Source organism: Dreissena polymorpha, chromosome 1, assembly GCF_020536995.1.
Source record: "Dreissena polymorpha isolate Duluth1 chromosome 1, UMN_Dpol_1.0, whole genome shotgun sequence".
Classification (NCBI taxonomy): Eukaryota; Metazoa; Mollusca; class Bivalvia; order Myida; family Dreissenidae; genus Dreissena; species Dreissena polymorpha.
In genome coordinates this window covers 83,166,424-83,176,908 of record NC_068355.1, presented here as the reverse complement: position 1 = coordinate 83,176,908, position 10,485 = coordinate 83,166,424, and the positions used below count along the sequence as shown (strand labels likewise).

Below are 10,485 nucleotides of genomic sequence, written 5' to 3'. Positions count from 1 at the left end.
TTTAATTTTTCGAGTCCAATGCCCCGGAAGTCCGCGACGCTGTGGCCGTTCGTGTCAAAGTGCTCGGCAACCGGGTCATTGTGTCGAGTCCGTATCCGGGACAGGTTAAGGAGATGTCGCTGGTACAGGGTATCTCCCGTTTCCCCTACTTATACAAAGGTCTTACATCGTTCGCAGTGTACAGCGTAGACTACATTGGTGGATTTGCAGGTGACCTCGTTCCGCACATTGTAGCTTTTGCCGGTGGTATCGCTGAAGTCGGTTGTGTCTCTCACATACGACGGAAGTGACGTCACATGATCGAGCAGTTCATTCTCCACTATTTCCGCCATCTTCTCTGTCGGGTGATTACGGCCGTTTACAATAGTGCGGAGAGGCTTCCCAGGTTTATGAAGCTTCGGGTTGCCCTGAAGCTTACCGGAAGTTCCACCGCTGCTGGTGAGATACCTTCTAAGGTCACTGTCGATCGACCCCTTCTTGTAAAGAGTGTCGATCACTTTTTTCACTTTGTTTTCCACAATTCTTGTTCTATCATCCGTCACGTCGACGTATGTGTCACTGTCCGACATTTCACACTTCAGCTTTTTGACATAGTCTTCCCTGTCCATTATCACTATCCCCGACCCCTTGTCGGCAGGCCGAATAACGATGTTGTCGTCGTGGAGTAATTCTTTGCTTGCCTGTTCTTCCGATTTGCTGAGATTATATTTAAATTTTCGTTTTAATCCGCAAATGATGTCGTCTTTGACCGCTTGTATATATGTGTCCAGCCATTTGTCGCGGCAAGCCTTTGGGGTCCACGTCGAGGTATTCTTTTTGCATTGATGCTCATCTTCCCTGGTTCTATGTTCAGTGTCTTCTGCATAGAAATATTCTTTTAAGCGCATACGGCGTTCCCACGCTTACAAGTCTGTAAGTAATTTTCCTTTGTCTATTGTTTTTCTAGTCGGTATGAACTTCAGTCCTTTCGACAGCAGGGATATCTGAGCATCAGTTAACGTCTTCTTTGACAGGTTGGTAACAACACTCATTTTGTTTTCGTCATGTTTCGTTTTTGTTTTTGCCATGCACCGTGTGGTCTGCATTTCCTCCGAGGAGAGTGTTGTTTCTTTTGTAATCACGGACGTAGGTCTTTCATGCTGCCGAATAAAGTCAAAATGCTGGTTTTCAAGCCGCATACAAATGCACTTCCGGTTTGGCGATTCTCTTTCGACAGGAAATCGCAGCCAACTAAAGCATCCATTGCTGTTTTGTTTCACGTATATGTCTACGTCGTATAATGTTGAAGCCGCTAATATTTCCGCCTCTGTAGCCCAAAAGCGAGAGTTGCCATCGCTTTGTTTCATGCAGCTTATGTGTACACCGTAATCACCATCAATATAGTTCTTGTAAGTGGATTCGTTGTCCAGCATGTGATTAGTTACAGAAGTTCTTACAAGTTCATGTTTCTCGGGATCATCGAATATTCCTGCCGCAATACACAGGAAAAAGCAGTTTCCATCTTTTTCAATCAAAAGAAGACACTGATCGCCTGCACTTATCTTCCGAGTTCGAAGTAATTTAAGTTTTCGTTTTTTAGTTCTGATGAGATCAATTTTCATTTTTAATGAAAAGTCTGTAAGTTCAAAAAGTTTCTTGTCAAATTGCGGTTTACTGATAAGCGATGAAAGTTTAGTTTCATAGTCCATTTTCAGTTGTTGAGCTTCTTTCAGAACACGGTCACAGAAGGCGACACTTTCGGACATCAGAGAAGGCGATGCTTTGTGTAAAATGTCTGATACGCTGGCGGCCTCATAACTATTGGTTTCAAGATCCATTTTTCATTTAATGTCGAGCCCCGTAGGAACTAATTCTGAATTTATACAATCAAGCAGGAACTGTTTATGGCTTTCATATCGACAAATCTTTCCAGTTACTTTCTTCAGTCGCGCAAATTCAACATATTCCGTTTCGGGATATGCCATCACGTTGTTGCATATAATAAATTCGCTTTTAGCCGTTTATATAAAGTTAAACTCTTTGATTAAATTTGCCGTAGCTTTCGACCTCTCGGTCTTCTTCAGCGGCATTTATTTTTGAAGCATATCATGTTTAGCGGAAGTGACGTTATATTATTGAACGTTACATTGCGCGCCATTTTTATTAGTCTTTTGTGTTAAGTCCATATTGTTTGAACGTCCTCAATTTACGCTTCCAAAGTTGTTCGATGGTCTTCCGGTACTCGTCCGATCCATTTATTTTTTCGAGTCCCATGACCCGGAAGTCCGCGACGTTGTGGCCGTTCGTGTAAAAGTTCTCGGCAACCGGGTCATTGTGTCGAGTCCGTATCCGGGACAGGTTAAGGAGATGTCGCTGGTACAGGGTATCTCCCGTTTCCCCTACGTTTACAAAGGTCTTACATCGTTTGCCTGTTTATAATTAATTAAAGCAAAAAATTGATAATGTACACAGTCAAATGGTAATTAAATAGTGAATAATTAATGTCTCCTTAGTAATAAATAGTCTCCTTAGTAATAGTAATAAATAATCGACATGAACCGCACGTTTGTTTGGTTGAAAGTTGGGAGGTGAACAAATAGTTAAATAATGTTCGAATTCAAATGTACGAACTAACGAACGTCCGGGACAAATAACTGTTCCCTATTGCTACAAATATAAAGATACATAATATCGTTTATGCATATTTTGAAAAAGAAAAAGAGTAATAAATTTTCAAAAGGATAATTAATTGTGTTCTTTATTCGCCACTTAATAAAATGTAATAATCATAAGGTTTCAGATATTTTTGGAATATTGAAATGCCCGAAAATACGCAAATGGGAATCAAATGACTTTTCCTATTTGCCCATATATCACTAAACATAGTACCTTACATGCATCTTTTAAAAAAGGGATACGGTGATATCTTTGTGTTACCCTTTAATTGCTTATATTCGTTTTCGTGTAGGAATTTAATTAATAAAACCTAAAATATTATACATGAACATATGTGTCGATTCAAAATTGGAGTATTTAAAAATATAAACTAGGTAGTACTGTTTTCAATAAAAAGCAACACATACATCTCCCAGCATTTGAATAATCTCGCTTGTATTGAAAATAAAATTTAAGATTACCATATAGATTTTCTGTTTGCATTTCAAGTGAACTTGCTTATTGGCACGTGATGCAGGCATATGTTAACAAATTCGCCGAAAACAATCCTAGCTTATCGGAAAGTGAGCTTTCCTATTTCCATGAAACACTTGCTCATTCTTTCGCCCCCTACCGCAGCCATCGCTCAAAGAGGCAGGTTGCAGCACCGCGTGTGAGAAAAGAAATACGAGCCATGACCGACGCTGAAAGAGTTAGATACTTCAACGCTCTAAATCGGATGAAGACCGATACGGTATTGTTACATTTGATGTATTACACGTATTATTTCATAACGTCATCGAAGAGAAAGTAATCCTCTATATTTAAAAAAAAAATGTTCCTGTTTAAATGGTACGTTTAGTTTTAAGTGCTTGGTAAAGGCGTAATGAAATAATTACGCATATATTTAAGATAATATATCGCGATTTACGTTATACGATTATAATACGTATGTATACGTACTTACGGTCGTTTAATTATTCTGTGGATCTGAACACCTCTAAAGAGACTTACGCAAAAAATAGTTTGATAATATAATGTTCTGTAAGAGATGACTTGCTTTGTTGTTAACTACATTGTCCGTATCCCACAGTCATTGAGACCAAACGTGTACGACGCATTGGCCGCTTTCCACCAAGGAGCTAATGTCCAAAGAGCACACTTTGGTCCTGCATTCCCGGGTTGGCATCGCCTGTATCTTTGGATGTAAGAAAAACAAAACCCTGCATTTGGCATCATTTGTTTATTAGCATTCGTTATATTTATTGATCGGTTCTTCTATAGATCTTCTATATTGTAACACATTTCGATCGCATATCGGAGTAAAGCCCAATAAACACTCACAATCAATTAATATGTCGTAAAAATCGTAAAATAAAGTTAACCCATACAAAATCAGTGTTGCTGGTGAGAACTACGTCGTGCTTCCGACGCTGTCCGAAGCCTATCTCGCGTTCACCTGTTAATGTTCGGATATCGTCGCGGGAAATTAATAAGGAATATATTCCTTCACAATAAATAAAGACGAGCATTTTGCATCTCGTTAAATCTATGTTACCAGACCACATTTAACTTTCCAATTTTGGCAATTGCTATAAGGAACACTGATTTGTATGTGTTAAATTTATTTTTCGAAATATTTTACGAAATATTAGTTGATTATAGGTGTTTATCGGGCTCTAATAATTTTTAGGGCTCTGCCTATATTTCAGACTCGAAACATTTCTTCGGCAGCAGGATCCCCAAGTGACGATTCCATACTGGGCATCACACCTTGACGGTGAAATGACTACGCCCACAAGCTCCGTGTTATTCAGCGACGCGTTTTTTGGACCTGGCTTTGGACTCCCAATTACGGGACCATTTCGTACCTGGCCTCAAATTAACCCTAACACAGTGTTCACAAGAAACCTAGCAGCAGGTACCCAGCTGTTCACGGTTGCCGGAATAAATGCCATTCTTCGTCGACGTCGGAATAGAGACATCCTGGTTCCCACCGCGCCAGCTGACAGTAATTTTGAGCTACAGCATGGTGGAGCGCATGTCTTTATTGGCGGAACAATGAATAATCTGAATGCAGCTGCCAGAGATCCCATATTCTTCAGCCATCACGCATTTGTCGATCAAATTTGGGAACGTTTTCGTCTAAACCAAAGAGCCGCGGGTATTCCAACAGCCACCGATTACCCGTGGGATCCAAATGATCCAAGGATCCGGGCATCACACAATCCAAACCTAACGGCGGGATTTTCAACAGTAGGTAGCCCTTTCAATTCTTTCCGCCAGATTGATGGTTTCTCGGACGACTTTTTCCAACTCGTTCAGTACGAGCAGGTGCCCTCGTGTGCAACAGGCTGCGCAGGATCACGATATCTTCGCTGCAACACTGCGACAAACCGATGCGTTTCGAGAAGTACTGCGGAGGTTAGGGCAGCTGGTATCAACGTGGACACACAACCAGGTCTTATTCCGGCTGGAAGAAAGAAACGTCAAGCTGTTCAAAGAAACTACGAAGTGTGTGATCGCAATTGGTTTCTGCACGATGTCAACGTCAATTCAATGTCGCTTGCTTCTCCAGAAGATTTAAGGAACACATACACCAACTCGTGGTCTTATATACCCGTTAAAATTATTACGAAAAGGCCTACAGATTACATCGATTTTCAAAAATTTTCTGCTTACGGTAGCCATGTCAATGGGGTTAACAAGCAGCCTGAACTGACCCAATTCGGAACACAAAAAAGTTACGAGTATTGCAGAGACCATATGGACGCTCCAGGAAAAATAAGGATTGTTGCATACGGGCTAAATCACGACGCCTATTCGGAGGAATACGTAATATCGGACAACCGACTTGCAGTTTCCGAATCGATCGGCGTCATAGCGGTCAAAACGCCGACGCTGGCTAGTTCTGACGTAATGGTTGCTGCGTTCGATATATGCGGTCGAGTGTGTCGCCCATACTGCAAATTCGAGCCTGACACCACCCATAATCATGTTTTTGCTGGCGCATTTAAAGTGTCAACCGAATCACCATCGATGTACAGTTCCTCGTATAGCGATGCTCTGCTAAGCATTTGGGAAACCCCGACCGACGGCGCGTGTCCCTCCGTGAACAACAATCTTTTTCCTCTGATTTTCTTTTGCGAGTACACGGACCACTGGATTTGGGGTCCAAACACGTCCCCTGCCCCTTGATTTTACATGGGTCTTGAGACCAGCAGTTCTCATTATAGCCATACCATGCTCCTAAATAAAAAAGTATATCTAAATATGTTTAAATAATGAAACAAATTCAGTATATAAATATTGTCTCTTACGCCTCCATTTAAATAAAGAATAATTAAAACTTCATTTTTATGAGTTTTTTATGTTTCTAATGATGGCTTACGTTTATATTGCCCTAAACAGCCATTTGGTATTGGTTGCATAGTAACAGACTATTGAGTTTGTCTGTCCAAATAAGTTTAGTGAGCTCGCTGGGAATACCTTAACTTTATTTTTATATAATTATTTTTATTAATGATTAACTAGATGGGCAATGATATGAATATTCGATTGTAAATTTAATATCTGTTTTAAGATTGTGTTTCCAACACCACGTTTATTGTGAATTTCAGTTTGTCCACTAGACCAGTACCGTCTTTCACGAGTTTGTTGAAAATCGCTCGTTGATAGATACGAAATGTAGCAAGCTGGCTTTACACATTATAAAATTGTTTTCTTTATATACGATTCGAGACATTTATAGCTGAACAATTATCAATGTATTATTCCTGTGCAATTATTTCCCTCACTGTAATCGAACAAGAGCGGCTCACCAGACTCTCAGAATCATTTTAGCTCACCTGTACATGGTAAGCTATTGGTATGTCGGACGTCCTCAATCTTTTTAATACGGCGCCGTTATCGTGAAATACACTTCTTATCGAATCTTAAAGTGAGATTATACGATTGTTTATGTGTTAAATTTGTATATATTGATAAAAACATGTTACAATAACACAAAATAGGCAAGAAAAATTATACATTGAGGACGAATTTCATAAAATGCAGCAAAGACAAATTAGCGCCCCGAGCCGGTTGTGACGAAGATATTTCGTACATATTTTCCTAAAATAACAGAAGCAGTCGTCTTGTTATACGGATCGGAGTTAGTGCTCATGTGTCGTATGAATAGATATCGTTGCAGGAAATTAAAATGATCCGTCAAACTAAATTTCGATTTACATCGTACATGCATGATATACATGCTGGCGAATTCGACTGTACAGACATTTTCGATTTCAGAATTAAATATCTGACTTATTTCGCAAAAGAATATTTCGTACACAATTTCAAAAATATAAAGCTAACTTGTAAAAAAATCAATTTTTTAATATTCAATATTTTTAGTTTTTATGTTACTTTAAAGTAACATTATTACTAACTGATTTGTCAAATTTGAAAGTTCTTCTGGTTCCTGAACATGACAAATGATGTACTACTGAATGAATAAACTGTTAAGGTATGGAATTAATATAACGTTTGAATGGTATTGACATATGGGCATTTTAAGCGAGATGATGTCCGCCTAGCGATCGGGAGGTCACGGGTTCGATCCCCACTGCGTTTCATATAAGCCTTAGGCTTGTTATGCAATCGAGCTTAAATAAATAGGTTTTAAAAAAGCGAGATGTTAATGCATATATGGCTTATCACTTTTAACCCTTTTAATTGACATATTTTTCTCACTTCTACTATGTTCCACTAAAATATAAATATAAACATAAGTTGCCATATAACTTTTGTAGTTGTTTTCTGTACTAAAATAGACAATGTCTTTAAAATTATCTGAAATCTTGTAGAAAAAAATGAGACTAATTTTTTTTAATGCTTACCTCAAAGGTCATAACAATTTGAGGTCAAATGTCTAATTCAGCCGTAAATCAGCCTGTCTGAACTGTAAATGTGTCAATAATATTGCGGTTTTATCTTCAACAAATGATCACCATAAAAAGACGGCGTATCGCCTAAGATATCTAATATGATTGTAATATCTAGAAGTTGAAGGTCAAATATGCCTTTAAACGATTCGTCAGGTTCGTACGTGTATTATTCGTCCTGCAAGTTTACTTGCCACTAAATCACTCCGATTAGGAGACGATTTTCGCTTGTAACACCCGTTCCGATATCTCAAACGTCAAGGTCAAACTTATGAGTCAAAGGCTAAATAAGGCAATAAAATAAGGCAACATCCCTTATGACCATTTCGTTTTGCTTTATGAACATTTGATTTCAATTTCAACTGATATTTACTTATGAGCAATAACGGATTTAAGCTATGTAATTATATGACCATTGTGTTATTTCACTCATTTTAAGGTTATAATCCGTTGCAATAGTCATATTATATGTATACTAATTTTATGCTTTATTGATATTTTTTTTAAAGATCGGTTTCATGGTTTATTACTTATAAACGAACATTTACAATACTGCGGGCATGAACTCTTTCACAATATCTATTATGTTTATGTTAAACGAGTTATATATAAATATATATGCATAGTTATAACATGTTACCGCGGTATGCACGAAGTGCCAATATTGACTGGTAAAGCACACGGCAGACTTATGACTTGTTTTGAGTAAGTGTTATTCATATGAAGAGTCGTTTGTAGATAGTATGACATGAACATCCCTTAAACGTAAAAAGAGTAATAATTATACATATTTAATATTACTTTTAAAAGCAATCTAAAGGCGCTTCACTTTTTTCGACTAATGAACGTAAGCGTCTTTATTGTATCTCGTATGTTGATGTTTATTTCCTTTACTGAAACACTTATCGAAGTCCAAATGGCATTGGATTCACGTTTGCTATGTTGAATATACAATCAATTTTATTTACAAAATAATGGCAAAGAAATGCACATGAAGCAACACATTAGCATATGAAGAATGTAAACGTTTTTTTAACAAACATGATCCACATGGTTACATATAACTCATGTGTACGTACTTACATTAATGCAAAAAAATAGCATTTTAATTTGCTAACACTTGCATGTTTATACTTATTTCAAGAATATAATATGATACCCAATTTAATTGGAAACGAAATAGTACAGACTGATTCTTTACGGTGTAATGCTTGACATGAACAGCATATTCATTCCGTTGAAAGTAGGGATGGGAACAAATACATGTAGTGAAATAATGTTTGCATGAAAAGGCGTTTTTCACTTTTCAACTATAATTGAATAATTGATTTCTAAACCTTTCATAAAAATGCACAAACTAGCGAAATTGCTGTTCCTAACTGCCACAAATATCGCCATGACACGTAGCTTTCTAGAGTCGATTTTACATTGGGGTGTCATTTAAAATATAATCAAGTACTTAAAGAGAAGGTAGATTATCACATTCATGCACTTTTCGCAGCATTTCAATTGTATTTTAATTTAGGATTAAGATTATCATAAAGTTTTTTTCTGTTTGCAGATTGCGAGATTGCTTTTGGCACGTGATCCAGGCATATGTTACATAATTTGCAGAGACATACTATCTAGCTTATTGAAAAAAGAGATTTCCGTGACACATTCTCATTCTTTTTCCCCCTCCTTGGCGATCGCCCAACGAGGCAGGTTGCAACATCGCGTATGAGGGAACACATTCGAGAAATAACCGACCTCGAAAGTATTATTTACTTCAACGCTCTGAAATGGATGAATACTGATATTATATTGTTTCGAATGATTAATTACACGTATAATTTTATAATGTCATTAGAAAGAAAGTAATCTATAACTTTAAAAAAAAAATCCATTTTTCCCCGTAGCAAAACTATGTAGAACATCATCAGCACATTGATATAAAACATTCCAATCATGCACCGTGAGTCCCCGTTTCTTCTCGTGCTCAATGTGAAAGAAGTAACGGCCTTTGTCGATAAATGATCTTTTTTCTATTAAGTACTATTATCAGATTGAAAAAGGCATTTAATTTTTACCAGAAATGTACCTGCATTTAAAAGTATTAAAAAAGATTCTCATACATTGACATGACAAGTTAAAAAAGGCTAATATATTAAAACCCTATTAACATGCACATTATTCTTCATATTTTGCCTTTTCACCACCCACTGATTATATCTTGCATATGAAAATCATTTCATATTCAAAACAATATTCCTGTCTAATTGTTGTTAAAATAATTATCATATATAAACTGCTTTTTCAGGTACAAATTGAATTATATCATAAAACATATTCGTTATACCTATTGTTTATGTTTTAAATCTTTTTTTTTTCATTTAATGTATCACATTTCCAAAAAAAAAAATCTCAATAAAAATAATATGGTTCCAATGTCGGTGGGCCATCTTGTGCTCGTGGGTACAAATTTAATAAACAACAATACTTCAAAAAGTGTCTATATACTCGGTAGCCTGTGATGACTATGAAGTAAAAACAATAATAACATGTACTTAATTGTAAGTTTTGTTTTGCATAAACAATTTCGAATATGAAATTATAAAAAATTGCGGAGAAATAATGAAATTGTATTCAATTTCAACTAATGTCATTTGAGCATACGGTCAATCGCATTTAGAACACAGGGGCTTTAAAGAAAGTGTGATGAGGGTCAAGCGTTCACAATCTGCTGTACATAGCAATTAATAACCAACCACAAAAGTTCATAGATTAAAGGGGCCTTTTCACAGATTTTAGAATGTATTGAATTTTGCCATTAAATGCTTAATATTGATAAATGTAAATATTGGATCTACAAAGCTATAGCAACAAAACAAAAATACAATTTAAGAAAAAAAAGAAAAAAGTAACCCTCAACTTGGCTCGAATCATT

General features: G+C 36.8%; 1 protein-coding gene across 1 annotated transcript; it reads left to right on the top strand.

Moving 5' to 3' along the window:
• Positions 1 to 2,532: 2,532 nt before the first annotated feature.
• LOC127833820 (tyrosinase-like protein 2) lies at positions 2,533 to 5,988 on the top strand. Its single transcript, XM_052359333.1, has 4 exons — positions 2,533 to 2,567; positions 3,274 to 3,388; positions 3,728 to 3,840; positions 4,347 to 5,988. Exons 1-4 carry the CDS (start codon positions 2,533 to 2,535, stop codon positions 5,830 to 5,832), a joined length of 1,749 nt encoding a protein of 582 aa, XP_052215293.1. The 3' UTR covers positions 5,833 to 5,988.
• The last annotated feature ends 4,497 nt before the right edge of the window (positions 5,989 to 10,485 follow it).